The sequence below is a fragment of the Ovis aries genome, chromosome 1 (genome assembly GCF_016772045.2).
Source record: "Ovis aries strain OAR_USU_Benz2616 breed Rambouillet chromosome 1, ARS-UI_Ramb_v3.0, whole genome shotgun sequence".
Taxonomy (NCBI): domain Eukaryota; kingdom Metazoa; phylum Chordata; class Mammalia; order Artiodactyla; family Bovidae; genus Ovis; species Ovis aries.
This window is the reverse complement of record NC_056054.1, coordinates 13,938,144-13,954,634: the sequence shown is the minus strand read 5'-3', so window position 1 is coordinate 13,954,634 and position 16,491 is coordinate 13,938,144. Positions and strand designations below refer to the sequence as shown.

At 43.4% G+C, this 16,491-nt stretch overlaps 2 protein-coding genes across 7 annotated transcripts in view; both read right to left on the bottom strand.

Moving 5' to 3' along the window:
- Positions 1–16,491, bottom strand: part of MACF1 (microtubule actin crosslinking factor 1) — a 326,239-nt gene that overhangs the window by 170,357 nt on the left and 139,391 nt on the right. The gene's annotated exons all lie outside the window — the stretch shown is intronic.
- Positions 1,739–10,347, bottom strand: LOC121819029 (uncharacterized). The gene has a single exon (XM_042245990.2). It carries the CDS (start codon positions 10,127–10,129, stop codon positions 9,095–9,097), a length of 1,035 nt encoding a protein of 344 aa, XP_042101924.1. The 5' UTR covers positions 10,130–10,347; the 3' UTR covers positions 1,739–9,094.

Sequence of the window (16,491 nt, the reverse complement as noted above, 5' to 3'; positions counted from 1 at the left end):
CCCTCTTTTTTTGAAGGCTAATATCTGAAGGAATAAACTTTACCTTGTATTTAGGCATATGTGGTAAAATCACAGGAAAGAGTTTCACATAATTTAAGGCCCCAAAAGAGGAACAATAATATAGTAAACAGGGACTGCCCTGGTGGTCAGTGGTTAAAACGCCACACTCCCAATGTAGGGGACCTGGGTTCAATCCCTGCTCAGGGAACTAGATCCCAGATGCTGCCACTAAGAGTCCACATGCTATGTCTAAAGATCCTGTATGCTGCTCTGAATAATGAAGGTCCCACGCGCCACAATGCCTACTGCATGCTAAGGCCCTCCAGTCGGGCCCAGCTCTTTGTGACCCCATGGACTCTAGCCTGCCAGGCTCCTCTGTCCATGGGATTCTCCATGCAAGAATACTGGAGTGAGTGAGTTGCCATTTCCTTCTCCACGTGTGCTGCACCGCTGCTGCTGCTGCTAAGTCACTTCAGTCGTGTCCAACTCTGTGCGACCCCATAGACGGCAGCCCACTAGGCTCTCCTGTTCCTGGGATTCTCCTGGCAAGGACACTGGAGTGGGTTGCCATTTCCTTCTCCACATGTGCTGCACTAAGACCCAGCAAATAAATAAATATTTCTTTAAAAAATATAGTAAATAGTAATATTCAATAGAGGATCTCAGCATAATTAATAATTAGTATGGGCTAGAGTACTGGGCTGCCGCCTATGGGGTCACACAGAGTCGGACACAACTGAAGTGACTTAGCAGCAGCAGAGTACTGGAGAAGGAAATGGCAACCCACTCCAGTATTCTGGCCTGGAGAATTCCATGGACTATATAGACCATGGGGTCGCAAAGAGTGGGACACAGCTAAATGACTTTCACTTCACTTCAGAGTGATAAAAATACTTCTTAGAGAAGTGTGATTTAAAGGCATCCTTGAAAGATGTTATAGAAACAAACAAAAAAAAAAAAAAAGAGGAAAAGAATTCTATGTAGAAAGTAGATACAAACAAAGATTAGAAGCTGGAACAGGAATAGTAGTAGACAGTTAAGAGGTCGACCTGTTAAGACATGAAAGTTCTACTTGGGAACTGTTATAGGAGAGAAGATTAGACAGATTATGGAGGGGTTGGAATACCAGGCTGAGGAATATGAACTTTATAAGTCTATGTAAGTCTCAGGGAATGAACTAGATGTAATGAGCTAACAATAACACTTGATTCATGTGCCTTGAAGTTTCTAGCTGACTTCATCCCACTACAGTGAAGGCATCAGACTTTGCAAACTTTTCATTCAAGGAACAGGTGAGGGTACAAGGTAGTAATTCATTACAAATGCCTCACTAGGGAGATCTTATGGCAGCTGTGTTTATTACCAACAAAAGAATTAGGTAAAGATCAAGTGAGCTCTCCTCTCAATATTCAAATTCAGAGTCATGGAAGACTTTCCAGGGAATATAATTAGAATGGAAATCCTGGATCACAGAATATGGGCATTTAAAAATTCTCCTAAATATCACCAAACTACTGTCCAAATAACAACACCAATTTATACTTCTATCAACAAGGGTACAAAGTGTTTTTTCCATCATTCTGCACCTTTGCCTACACTATGCATTTCCAAACTTTTTATTTTCTGCCAGTCTCATGGGTATACAATAGCATTCTGTTGTTATTTTCAGTTTTATATCTTTGAATACTAGTGAGAAAGAATCCTGTGTATGAGGCATTTGGGTTTCTTCTTCTTCTTCTTTTTGTGAATTGCTTATTCCTGGGTTTCCCCTATTTTTTCTACTAGCATGTTTACGTTTTTCTTGTTTATTTATAGAAATTATTTAAAGAACATCAATAACTGAGGACTGACTAACCAACACTTTCACTTTCATTGTGTTTTACTTGCATTAACTCTTACAATTCTCACAACAACCCTGAGAAGTACATACTATTCGTATCCTCAGTTTACAAATGAGGAAATTGTGCCATAGAGATATTCAGTAACTTGCCCCGAGGTACACGGCTAGTAAGTAGTAGAGCTAGAATTCAAACTCAGCCAACCTGGCTCCATACTCTTAACCACTTTACTCACACTAGACTTCAAATATTCTGGACATTAATCTTTTTTCAGCATATGCACTACATAGTGTGTGTGTGTGTGTGTGTGTGTGTGTGTGTGTGTGTGCGCGCACATGCATGCTCAGTCGTGTCCAGTGCTTTGCAACCCCATGGACTGTGGCCTGCCAGGCTTCTCTATCCATGGAATTTTTCAGGTAAGAATACTGGAGTGGGTTGTCATTTCCTTCTCCAGGGGATTTTCCAGACCCAGGGATTGAACCCACATCTCTTGCATCTCTTGCATTGGCAGGCGGGTTCTTTACCAGCTGAGCCACCAGGGAAGCTCCATGCACTGTATAATAATTCCACCATTACTTTTCCTAACAGTAGGAAAGAATAAAAAAACTAAGAGATGGTTCTTTGAAAAGATTAATAAAATTGGCAAGCCTTCAGCTAGACTCACCAAGAAAAACAGAGTACACAAATAAAATCAGAAATGAAAGAGATGTTACAACTGATGCCATAGAAATACAAAGGACTGTAAGAGAATACTATGAAAAATTATACACCAACAGGTGGGACAACCTAGAAGATACGGATGAATTCCTAGAAATATACAACCTAACAAGACTGAATCAAGATTAAATGAAAACTCTGAAAAGACTGACTAATATTAAGGAGAATGAATCAGTAATCAAAAATCTCTCAAGAAACAAAAGTCCAGGACAGCTTCAATGATAAGACTCTATCAAACATTCAAAGAAGAATTAACACCAATACTTCTTAAATTTCTTTCAAAAATGGAAGAGGCAGGAACTCCTCTAAACTCAGTTTATGAGGCCAGCATTACCTTGCTAACAAAACCAGACAAAAACAACACAAAAAAGAAAATTACAGGCTAACATCCCTGACAAACAGAGATCCAAAAATCCTCAAAATAATATTAGGAAACCAGATTCAACTATACATTAAAAGGATCATATACCATGATCAAGTAGGATTTATTCCAGGTATGCAAGGATAGTTCAACATCCATAAATCAGGCAATGTTATATACCACACATTAACAAAAGCAAGAACAAAAGTCATATCATCTCAACAGATGCATAAAAATCACTTGACAAAATTCAGCAACATTTATGATAAAAATTCTCAACAAAGCAGGTATAGAGGAAAGGTATTTCATTATAATGTTAGCCAGAGCTAACATTATACTCAATGATGAAAAGATGAAAGCCCTTCCTCTAAGATCAGGAGCAAGACAAGGATGTCTCCTCTCACCACTTTATTCAGCATGATGCTGAAAGTCCTAGCCAGAACTATTAGGCAAACAAAAGAAATAAAAGGCACATAAATTGGAGAGGAAGACATAAAAGTGCCACAATTTGCAGATGACAGGATATTATATATAGAAAACCCTAAGGACTCCCTAAGACATCAAAAAACTATTGGAATAAACAAATTCAGTGATTTGCAGAATACAAAATCAATATACAAAAATCTGTTGCATTTTTATACACTAGTAACAAACAACTGGCGGACTCCAGGAGTTGGTGATGGACACAGAGGCCTGGCATGCTGCAATTCATGGGGTCACAAAGAGTTGGACATGACTGAACGACTGACTGGAACTGAACAATCAGAAAGAGAATTAAGAAAACAATCCCATTTACAACTGCATCAAAAAGAATAAAATATCTAGGAATAAATTCAACCAAGAAGGTGAAAGACCGGTATATCGAAAACTATAAGACATAAATGAAATAAATTTCAACACAAATAAATGGAAAGAAATTCTGTGCTCACAAACTGGAAGAATCAATACTGTTAGAATATCCATACTACTCAAAGCAACTTACAAATTCATAACAATCTCTATAAAAATTCCAATGGCATTTTTCAATTAGAACAATGTATGGAAATACACACACACATTGATTACCCAAAGCAATCTGGAGAAAAGAACAAAGCTGGAGGCATCATGCTCCCCAATTTCCAACAAAATTACAAAGATGTAATAATTAAAACAGTATGGTATTTGGCATAAAAACAGACACATAGATAAGTGAAACAGAAGATTACGCCCAGAAACAAACCCATGCATATGCAGTCAATTAATTTACAAGAAAAGGAGCCAAAGCTGCACAATGGTTAAAGGAGAGTCTCTTCAATAAATGGTGTTGGAAAATGACAGCCACACTCAAAAGAATAAAATTCAACCATTATCTTACACCATATCTCCAAATTAACTCAAAGTGGATTAAAGACTTGACCATAAGACCTAAAATCATAAAACTCCTAGAAGAAAACACAGGAACAGAGAAGGTCATCCCTTACATGTGGAATCTAAAAAGAAATGATACAGATGAATTCACAAAACAGAGACTCACAGACTTAGAGAACAAACTTAAGGTTGTTTGTGGGAAGGAACAGTTAGGCAGTTTGGGATGGACCTGTTCACTCTGCTGCTATTTAAAAGGGATAACCAACAAGGACCTACTGTACGGCCCATGCAGCTCCGCTCAGTGCTGTGTGACAGACGGATGGGAGGGGAGTTTGGGGGAGAATGGATACCTGTATACATATAGCTGAGTCCCTTCCCTGTTCACCTGAAACCATCACAACATTGTTCACTGGCTACACCCCAATACAAAATAAGAAGTTTTAAAAAAAAAAAAAAAAAGGAAAGAAAGAAACCAAGCAGCAAGCTCCTTGACGTAGATTTGGGCAATGATGTATTTAATCTGATGCCAAAAGCAAATCAGCAACACACATAAAACATCAACAACAGACACACAAAAAGCTTCTACACAGCAAAGGAAACCACCAACAAAATGAAAAGGCAACCCACTGAATGGGAGGAAATATTTGCTCATCATACATCTGATAAGAAGTTAACATCCAAAATACATAAAGAATTTACACAACTCAACAGCAAAAACATAAACAATCCCATTTAAAAATGGGCAGATCAGAATACACATTTTTTCTAAAGAAGTTAGACAAATGGTTAACAGATATATCAAAAGATGCTCAATATCACTTCTGGTACTTATCCAAAGAAAATGAAAATACTAACTTAAAAAAATATATGCACCTTCACTGCAGCTTTATTTACAATAACTAAGATTTGGAAACAACTGAAATGCCCATCAATGGATGAACAGATAAAGGAATTGTGGCATATATACCCAATGGAATATTATTCATCTATTAAAAAGAATGAAATCCTGTCATTTGCAACAACATCATTGGATCTCGAGGATATTATGCTAAGTGAAATAAATCAGACAGAGAAAGACAACACTGTATAATCCTTTCTTATACATGGAAAGCTTTAAAAAAAAAAAAGGTTTATAGATACAGAGAAGAAATTGGTGATTCCCAGAGATGTGTGGGATGATTTTTTTTTTAAAGATAATAAACTCATTACATGTTAATATAAATAACATAATTTGACAAAAATAATTTTCCAAAACAAATTAGTGAAAAGAACAGTGAAAAACAAATCAAAACGCAGAAAAAATATTCCATTTGAATTGGAAAATACTAAATATATATAAAAAAAGAATGATATTGTGAATTCCTATGTACCAATCACCCAGTTCCAACCATATCAACTCATAGCTAATCTTGCTTCATCTACACTCCACCCACTTCACTCCTCCCCTATTATCATAAAGCAAATTCCACACTCTCATTTCCTCTAAAGACACTTCAGTATGCATCTCTAAAGATTCTTTTTTTTTTTTTTTAACATAGCCACAACACCACTGTTATACCTGAAAAATAATTGTTATTCTTTGGTAGTATTTTTAATTAAGTAAAACTTTTAAAAGAAAAAAATTCCTTTCTTAAATAAAGGCCTAACTGCAACTTTAACTGCTACATTCCTCCAATAGTATCATCTGGTTAATTTTGCTTTCTTCTTGTAATATAAAGCCAGTATTAGTAAAAACAACTTTCCCTATAATTAAAGAGGAGAGATGCGAAAAGGATACTTATAACTGGAAAGGCTTAGCCCAGAAAATAATATACCAACTGATTTCTTTCTCATCATGTCTAGCCCCAGTGTTTTCTGACTATTCACCCAAAATCTAAGGGTTTGTGGCAAGGGCAATGGTATTCAGCCAAATTATTCATTCAACAGAATCCACTAACCCTGGCCAGGAGACTGGCAGTGGAGCCGAGAGAGAAAAGAAAGGGATTTTCAACAGTTTTCCTTGTTCTATTAAGCCAGGTATTATAGCTATCGATGGCAGCTGAGAGCAGGGAGTCCTCCTGAGAGATGGATTGGACCAGTGAAGGCCTTTGTCTGACATCAAAGTACAATTGCTGTTAACTCGCTCCCAACCAGCTCCAAATCCAAGTCTACTTATCATCCTGAAAACCATTTTTGTCCCCCGGCTGCTGTCATCGTATTTCTGTTGTTAACTGTTTCCTGTCAAGGGAAGAGTCCGCTCTACCAGGTGAGCAGAAAGCAGACCATTTGTCTTCTATTACCCAAAGCCGGCACTCAGCAGGAATCAGAATCAGTTCCTATTTCTCTCTGTCCTGAAAAGAAAGAAACCCACTGCCAAGTTTCTGTGGGCACAGTCTGGCCCCTCTCCCATCACCATGCCCTGGAGTCGTCAACGGGAGAGGCAATGTGGCCTGAGTTATGCCAAGGACAGGCACCACTCCGGAGCGCAAAGTTTGCTGTTTTTCACCCTGACATGTTAAACATGAAACAAAACAAGAACCAACCAACAAACAAAAAATCAACTCTACTGGAGTGCCTGCTGTTCCCTCTTTAGGAAGGAGCTGGTGTGTGACCAGCAGCAGCTGCTCTCCTGACCCCTGCGTCCTCCCAGGGCCCTCATATTCCAGTCAGATGCTCTCGCCCTGAGGCTCAACCCACATTTCCCAGGAAATCTGCAGTGTCAGAACACGCTCCCCTGCCTCTCTTGCTGTCCCCTGGCCTTGTGAGCAGCCTACCAGGCAGGGCGCAGCTCCCTGAAGACCTTCAGGGACCGAGGAGGGTTTCGGGCCCCTGTGACCTTAAAGACCTTCATCCTTAAGGGATAAGGGACACTTATCTTGAGAAGTCACTTCTTATCTGTGATACAGGATGTTCATACAGTCTGTGGTCCCTGCATCACCAGATGGACACAGAACCTCAAAGACACGCTAGACTTCTGAGCTGACTCCAGGTCACCTAGTTTTTCTTCCTAGGCCCTAACTGTGTAGTCTGGTCGTGTCTGCTCTCGGGGAAGCTGGGACAGGATGTAGAGCCTGACTGCCCAGAAAGCACCGCACACCAGTGCGATTCTCATACTGAACAGCCCAAGAATCACACTGCTGTTGATTTGGTCAAACTATAGACCATGGTCCAGAGGTCTCTTCTACCAATCTCTTCTTGGAGGCTCCTCACAGAGTTGTCCAGAGCCTTCCTGTTCCAAAAGTACCACAGTCACCTACGGGACATTATCTTGAACTGACTTCTGCTAAATGTGAGCTCCTTCACATTTTATATTCCAAACTTTCCGAAAACCTCGCTCTAAATTCTGAGCATGTATCCTAAATCATCACGACGCCTCCACAACTTCAGGAATATCAAAAGAGTGATCAGTTCAGCCGCTGGTTCTGCCGCAATTACTCTACATCCGTTCTGTACCAAGGTAAAAGCTGACTTTGACGTTCCCTCTTATCCAATGAAACTCAGATACACCCCACCCCAGCAGCCTCACTGCCTCCCTCCCCACCTTAATACACACACACCCACTTTTATATGAAAAGCCCAAGGCTTTTATAATAATATTATAAATTTATAATAAATATTTTTCAATGACCATTTTTTCCTCCAACTGTTCTCCAACTGTTTCCTCCAACTGTCCAAACTCTATAATAACAAAGGGCACTGAAATGGGCCTATCCGTGGGGGAAATTCATCACCCAAACAGGCAATTTAATCACAGGTCACCTTAAATTTGCATCTCTCCCCAGTGTCCTGCTGTTGGTGAGAAGCAGAGCATGAGCAGGTGGGACCCTGTCTGCTCCGCAGGCACCAGGGCACCTGACCACAGCCCAACATGGAAAATGCCCGGCTCCATCTTCTACCTCTGGCCCCCTAAAGTTTTTTTCTTCTGCTGCAGAGACCAATATGCCAACAAAAGTTCTTCAGTCACTGATAATTATAACTTCAGCCACCTACACATTCACCTCATATGTGCCAGACCAAACCCTGCACCACCTGGGGTTTTCCCTCCTCTCTCTGTTCAGAGCTCTTAAATTCTCACCTGCTCCTTGACTCCTAAAAACATTCACAGCACCCACCACCTATCACTACCACCACCTCCACTTATGTCTGAATACGTATCTCACAAACAAAAACATGTTAGGGACATAAACAAGTCTAATCAGAAAACTCTTTCTAACCTTGAACCTTCAGACTGCTCTAAACCTCTCTATCTGCCCCCTCAAGCTCTGGGCTAATCTCTAACCTATGTCCCTCTCCTCCAGTGCTGGAATTAGGAACCAGTAGAGGACTAGCCGCTCCACCTCAGGAATGGGTGTTGTCGTTAGCAGTGTCCCCTGGGGGGAAAGATTACATCAGCTCCAGGAAGGACACCATTCTCCAGGGAGAAGAGCAGTCACACTCACACAGAAGACAGGGCCTCCCCCGACCCCTTCCACCTCACTTCAAAGAGTCAGCCAGCTTCCCCATCACCTCGGTGTGTACCACAATTTCCCACAGCATGGAAGCTGATAAATAGACCTGCTGAGAGTGAAGTATTACCTAGCCCTGCACCTTGAGAGATAACCCCACCAGATAGCTGGAGCAATTATGCGGCATGATCACCCAGAGTCAGGGAGTCCCCAGAGACAAGAAGCTGGTTTCAAGCATCAAGGGGCAGACCTGAAACAGATTCTGCTTGCCGAGCGTAGCAGGGGCTAACTCCCGGTATCCGACTGACAGGTAAAGTGTAAGAAGCAGCACCGCGCTCCTCACTGCTCGCTGCACTCCACTTCTGTAAGTTTGAGGCCAGTAATGCAAACCGCCGCTTGACTATCCCTTAAGCATGCCCACCCGTCAACTCTAGACCCCATGAGGGGGTGTGGCTTGCCTCCAAAGAAAGGGTGCCATCCTCTTCTGAGAAGGACGTGGAGCTCTTTTCAGGCTCCGGGTCTTTAGGCTGGATTCCAAGTAAGTGGGGCCCGTCGCTGCCATAGCCGGAGGAGGACGGCAAGATGCTCAGAGTCGGGCCACTGATGGATACGTCGCTCTGAGAAGTAGGCAGTCTGGGCACCTGGAGGGGCACTCGACCCACACAGGCAGGCTCTGTGCAGCTCTGGCCTCTCAGCTGGTCTGGCAGTGATGAAGAAGCGGAATGTTCCACAGTCCAGGGACCTGTCTGAGGGGCACTTAAGATGCCCTTGGTTCCTCCACCAACACTCCAGCCAGCAGAAAGACTGTCTGTGTCGGCGGGGTGGTCTGTCCTGGGGGAAGCGCTGCTCCTAATTCCGAGTGGAGCGGCTCCTTTCTCCACTGCAGTCCCCCTGTGCAAAGGCAGCAGCACGGCCCTGCTGCTGCAGGAGGCTGTCCTCGGAAATTCCACCAGTTGGCTCACTGACTTCTCGCAGTTCCTTTCTGCCGGGTTATCGAGCAGGTGAGCGATGACAGTCGTCCCCTCTTCCAGGGAATCCCAGACCCCTCCGGCAACTGATGACTCATTCTCCAACAAAAGCTGAGCGGTCTGGATCTCCCCCTGGAACCTCTCCTTCACCTGAACGATCATGCCCTGGGCTCCCAGCCCTGAACTGGGGGCTGAGTCCCTGGGCAGTAACACGTTCGCGGGTGGTGGTGGCTCAGCCCCTCCCACTCCTTCCCCCTTCTGGAGACTCACTGTTAACTTCGTCAGGGTTCCAGTCTCTTCGAGGGCTCCAGTTCCCTGCAAGGGTTCTTCCTCACGGGGTGCTGCTGGAGTAGGGGTTTTCTTCCCCTTCCACTTCCTTTTGAACCGAACCCTTTTCTTAGGAGATATGGGAGCCTTCTCGGGAACGGCTATTGAATCTTTCGGCTCCTTAACACAGCCCAGCGAATTTCCCATTGCTTTCCTCTCCTAATCTCTGCAAAAACGCAGCTAAGCCAGTCCTGGGATCCCAGAGAAATCCCAACCTCGGCTTCATCGGATTAGATGTACATTCAAAAACATGCACTATGCCGGCAACCCCTCCAATTCTTCCTCCCTCCCTCCCCGCCTCTCTCTGTCTCCCAGCCGCTGCCGATTCAGACAGCCATCTTACAGGCTCAGAGCTGCAACAAGACAAATTCAAAGCATCTCACTGCAGTTCAGAAATCACTTGACCTAAAAGCAGACAGAAACCGGATTGGCTACAGCTTCCTCTCTCCAAATATGAGGTAATTGGAGCACGGCCCTCAGAAACACAAACAGAAAGCAAAAAGGGGCTAGAAACCAGGGGAGGGGAGGAATTAGGGAGGGCGGGAAGGAGGGAGGGAATGTAAGAGTAAATGGAAAAGGGAGGGGGAAAGAAGAGAGGCCCTGGGAGAAGGTAACGTGAAGAAAGGAGGAGGAGAAAGAGGGGGAAAGCGAACCAGCCGCTGGTACCAACCAGGAAGGGAAGGGCCGAGGAGAACCAGGGCCGGGGAGAACCAAGGCCGAGAAGAACCAGGGCCAAGGACTATGGCCCCCAAACTGTGAAGGGAGCTAGATTTCAATAGCTGCACTGACATGTCCAAAAGAAAATATCTAACAGGATTAACATATTCTCGGAATTTTCAGGTCAAGAAACAATAAAATGATAACCTGGAGACCAGAGCCTAATCTTCATAGGAAAAAGATCTCGACTTTTGCAGCATTTCTTTCCCTCCTTTTCAGAGAGAGAGAAAGACAGACATCTGTTAATTCTGCTGGCCGGTGACACACAGAGGGAACACCCGGAAATCAGTGTTGAGTACAGTATTAAGGATGTTGGGTAAAAAGGATACCACTTACAAACACAACAGAGAAGCAGTGTTTCTGCTGAACAATACTTGACATGACCGTTCAACAGTGATTGCTGCTGCTGCTGCTGCTGCTGCTGCTGCTGACAGCTAGCGCAGTTTTAGCATTTTGTCATGGACCACGCCCTGTGCTAAGCTATGGATTATCTCATTCAATTCCCACAGTAACCAAATGAAGTCAAAACTATCATTTTACACTTTACAGGTACAGAAACTAAGGGTCAAGGAAAATGGATTTATTTGCTCAAGGCTACAGTCAGAACATGGACGCCTGTTTAAGACTTTGAACTTGAACCCCAAGTTACACTGCTTTCTACTTGCAGCGGGGATGCAAGTCTGTATTCAGTTAAGTAAAACAGGAAGATACTCCACTGTTTTGAATTGGCAACTAGACTCACAAAGACCAAGAACTCAAATGAAAAGATAACTTGCTATTTGGGAGTGAGAGAGGAAGTTGCTAAAATGAGGCCCAGATGGTTTTTACTCAAACTGCAGCAGGGCAGGAAGTCTGAATTAAAGGCCTGAAAAGTTGGATTCAAAAACTACCCTGTTGTGCCAGTGGGGCTTGCCCACCTTTTTTTTTTTTTTTTTTTTAAAGTATACACGTGACAGATAACAGCACAGTCCAAAGGGCTCCAAATGGAGTGGAAGGACAGAGGCTACACATGTTTTCTCCCAGTTGAAGTTATTTATTCTATACCAGTAGGATCCAGACCATTCTGCAGAGAGAAATAGCTGGCCTGGCTCTAAGTAAGCCTACCCACCTCTCCTGGAGACCTGAAAAATGCCCGACATGAAGGAAAGCATGAGAAGCCCTGAAGTCACAGCTCCTACACAGTGCTTGATGCCGTATTGATGCTAGAGTGCCGGACCTCTGCAGGTGGTATTCTTTCTCCCTTCTACCCTAGGCCTTTCCCAAGGCTGACTGCGAAGCTGCAGCACCACCTTCAGTTCAGTTCAGTTCAGTTGCTCAGTCATGTCCGACTCTTTGAGACCCCATGAATCGCAGCATGCCAGGCCTCCCTGTCCATCACCATCTCCTTATGACCATGATAAACCACAGCAAGAAACAGGACCAGGAGGTTAGCAGGGGAGAGAAACTCCATTAGACTCCAGGAAATCACCTAATCAGCAAAAACTCTGACATTACAATATAACTCTCCAGGCAGGCATCAGACCTTCACTCCTCCAATGAAGAGTGCTTGAACTAAGGGACTTCACAGATGCACACCCCAAGGCCCAAGCTTAAATTCTGTTCCTGTTCAGTACAGTTCAGTCACTCAGTCATGTCTGACTCTGCGACACCATGGCCTGCAGCACACCAGGCCTCCCTATCCATCACTAACTCCTGAAGTTTACTCAAACTCATGTCCATTGAGTCAGTGATGCCATCCAACCATCTCTTCCTCTGTTGTCCCTTTCTCCTCCTGCCCTCAATCTTTGCCAGCATGAGGGTCTTTTCAAATGAGTCAGTTCTTCGCATCAGGTGGCCAAAGTATTGGAGTTTCAGCTTCAGCATCAGTCCTTCCAATGAATATTCAGGTCTAATTTCCATTAGGATGGACTGGTTGGATCTCCCTGCAATCCAAGGGACTCTCAAAGTCTTCCCACCACCACAGTACAAAAGCATCAATTCTTCAGTGCTCAGCTTTCTTTATAGTCCAACTCTCACATCCACACATGACTACTGGAAAAACTATGGCTCTGACTAGATGGACCTTTGTTGGTAAAGTCTCTGCTTTTTAATATGCTATCTAGGTTGGTCATAATGTTTCTTCCAAGGAGTAAGCGTCTTCTGATTTCATGGCTGCAGTCACCATCTGCAGTGATTTTGGAGCCCCAAAAAATAAAGTCTGCCGCTGTTTCCAGTTTCCCCATCTATTTCCCATGAAGTGATGGGACCAGATGCCATGATCTTTGTTTTCTGAATGTTGAGTTTTAAGCCAACTTTTTCACTCTCCTCTTTCCCTTTCATCAAGAGGCTCTTTAGTTCTTCTTTGCTTTCCACCATAAGTGTGGTGTCATCTGCATAGCTGAGGTTATTGATATTTCTCCTGGCAATCTTGATTCTAACTTGTGCTTCCTCTAGCTCAGCGTTTCTCATGATGTATTCTGCATATATGTTAAATAAGCAGGGTGACAATATACAGCCTTGACGTACTCCTTTTCCTATTTGGAACCAGTCTGTTATTCCAAGTCCAGTTCTAACTGTTGCTTCTAGACCTGCAGACAGATTTCTCAGGAGGCAGGTCAGGTGGTCTGGTATTTCCATCTCTTTAAGAATTTTCCAGTTTCTTGTGATCCACACAGTCAAAGGCTTTGGCATAGTCAATAAAGCAGAAGTAGATGTTTTTCTGGAACTCTCTCACTTTTTTGACAATCCAATGGATGTTGGCAATTTGATCTCTGGTTGTTCTGCCTTTTCTAAATCCAGCTTGAACATCTGGAAGTTCACGGTTCACATACTGTTGAAGCCTGGCTTGGAGAATTTTGAGCACTACTTTGCTAGCATGTGAGATAAGTGCAATTGTGTGGTAATTTGAGCATTCATTGGCATTTCGTTTCATTGGATTGGAATGAAAACTGACCTTTTCCAGTCCTGTGGCCACTGCTGAGTTTTCCTGATTTGTCGGTACATTGAGTGCAGCACTTTCACAGCATCATCTTTCAGGATTTGAAATAGCTCAACTGGAGTTGCATCATCTCCACTACCTTTGTTCATAGTGATGCTTCCTAAGGCCCACTTGACTTCGCATTCCAAGATGTCTGGCTCTAGGTGAGTAAGCACATCATCATGATTATCAGGGTCATGAAGATTTTTGTATACTTCTTCTGCGTAGTCTTCCTACCTCTTTCTAATATCTTCTGCTTCTATTAGGCATTTCTGTCCTTTATCAAGCCCATCTTTACATGAAATGTTCCCTTGGTATCTCTAATTTTTTTGAAGAGATCTCTAGTCTTTCCCATTCTATTGTTTTCCTCTGTTTCTTTGCACTGATCACTGAGGAAGGCTTTCTTATCTCTCCTCGCTATTCTGTGGAACTCTGCATTCAAATGGGTATATGTTTCCTTTTCTCATTTGCCTTTCACTTCTCTTCTTTTCACAGCCATTTGTAAGGCCTCCTCAGACAACCATTTTACCTTTTTGCATTTCTTTTCTTGGGGATGGTCTTGATCCCTGCCTCCTGTACAATGTCACGATCCTCCATCCACGGCTCTTCAGGCACTCTGTCAGATCTAGTCCCTTGAATCTATTTGTCACTTTCACTGTATAATGGTAAGGGATTTGATTTAGGTCATACCTGAATGGTCTAGTAGTTTTCCCTACTTTCTGCAACTTAAGTCTGAATTTGGCAATAAGGAGTTCATGATCTGAGCCACAGTCAACTCCCAGTTGTGTTTTTGCTGACTGTATAGAGCTTCTCCATCTTTGGCTGCAAAGAACATAATCAGTCTGATTTTGGTATTGACCATCTGGTGATGTCCATGTGTAGAGTCTTCTCGTGTTGTTGGAAGAGGGTGTTTGCTATGACCAGTGTGTTCCCTTGGCAAAACTGTATTAGCCTTTGCCCTGCTTCATTGCACATTCCAAGGCCAAATTTGCCTGTTACTCCAGGTGTTTCTTGACTTCCACTTTTGCACTCCAGCCCCCTATAATGAAAAGGACATCCTTTTTGGGTGTTAGTTCTAGAAGGTCTTGTAGGTCTTCATAGAACCATTCAACTTCAGCTTCTTCAGCATTATGGTCGGCACAGACTTGGATTATTGTGATATTGGATGGTTTGCCTTGGAAACAAACAGAGATCATTCTGTCGTTTTTGAGATTCCATCCAAATACTGCATTTCGGACTCATTTATTGACTATGATAGCTACTCCATTTCTTCTAAGGGATTCTTGCCCACAGTAGTAGATATAATGGTCATCTAATTTAAATTCACCCATTCCAGTCCATTTTAGTCCGCTGATTCCTAAAACGTCGATGTTCACTCTTGCCATCTCCTGTTTGACCACTTCCAATTTGCCTTAATTCATAGACCTAACATTCCAGGTTCCTATGCAATATTGCTCTTTATAGCATCGGACTTTACTTCCATCACCAGTCTCTTCCACAGCTGGGTGTTGTTTTTGCTTTGGCTCTGTCTCTTCGTTCTTTCTGGAGTTATTTTTCCACTCATCTCCAGTAGCAGCATATTGGGCACCTACCTACCTGGGGAGCTCCTCTTTCAGTGTCCTATCTTTTTGCCTTTTCATACTGTTCATGGGGTTCTCAAGGCAAGAATACTGAAGTGGTTTGCCATTCCCTTCTCCAGTGGACCACATTTTGTCAGACCTCTCCACCATGACCCGCCCATCTTGGGTGGCCCCACATGGCATTGCTCATAGTTTCACTGAGTTAGACAAGGCTGTGGTCCAGGTGATCAGATTGGCCAGTTTTCTGTGATTGTGGTTTTCAGTCTATCTGCCCTCTGATGGAGAAGGATAAGAGGATTATGGAAGCTTCCTGATGGGAGAGACTGACTGAGGGGGAAACTGGGCCTTGTTCTGATGAGTCTTGTTCTTCTGGGTCTTGTTCTGTTCCTGAAATACAAGAAAACCCAATTCCTGAAAACTATCAAATCAGGACAGAAATGGCTTCCGGCTGTGACTGCTACTGCAGGTTAAGTCAAGCAGACGACTTCTAGGAGCCTTTTCCTCCTTAAACTTCTGAACATGTTGGACAAATCAGGCTTTCATTTCCTTCTACTCCAGAGGAAAACTGGTCTAGGAAAGGAGCGGAGAGTTCAGCAAGGTAGTGCTAAGTTGCTTCAGTTGTGTCCGACTCTTTGTGACCCCATGGACTGCAGCCTGCCAGGCTCCTCTGTCCACGGGGTTCTCCAGGCATGAATACTGGAGTGGGTTGCCATTTGCTTCTCTAGGGGATGTTCCCAACCCAGGGATCACACCAGCATCTCTTACCTCTCTTGCATTAGCAGGCAGGTTTAGTAGCTAAATAACTGGCTAAGTGATTCAGTCTCCTTACAGGTAAAAGGTAGACACTACCATCCACTTAATGGGGTTAAGACAGGGTTCATGGGATGCTGTCTATAAAGTGCGTGGCTCCATGCCTGGTCTATAGTAAATCCCTGTTCTCCCTATTTATTACTGAAGCTCAGAGGTATGAGGCACCCCACCACCGCCTGGGCCCTGATACACTCTTTTTTTTTGATGAGGCTCTGAGGAAAATAGCTGTGTTCCAAGGTCCAAAGTTGAGGTGCCTGCTTTTCTCCACATGGCCTCTGCCTCCCCTATTGCCCCAAGTAAGTTAACTCTGAGCACAAGGACGTCCCCCTGGACCATCCTCTCATCAAACCTGAGCTCTTAGCACACTCGTGGCTGCCTTCGGGAAAAGCAGGCTTCTAGCGTCCTGCTGCTTTTCCTGTCTTCTCCTACGGCTTTTACTAGTTAAT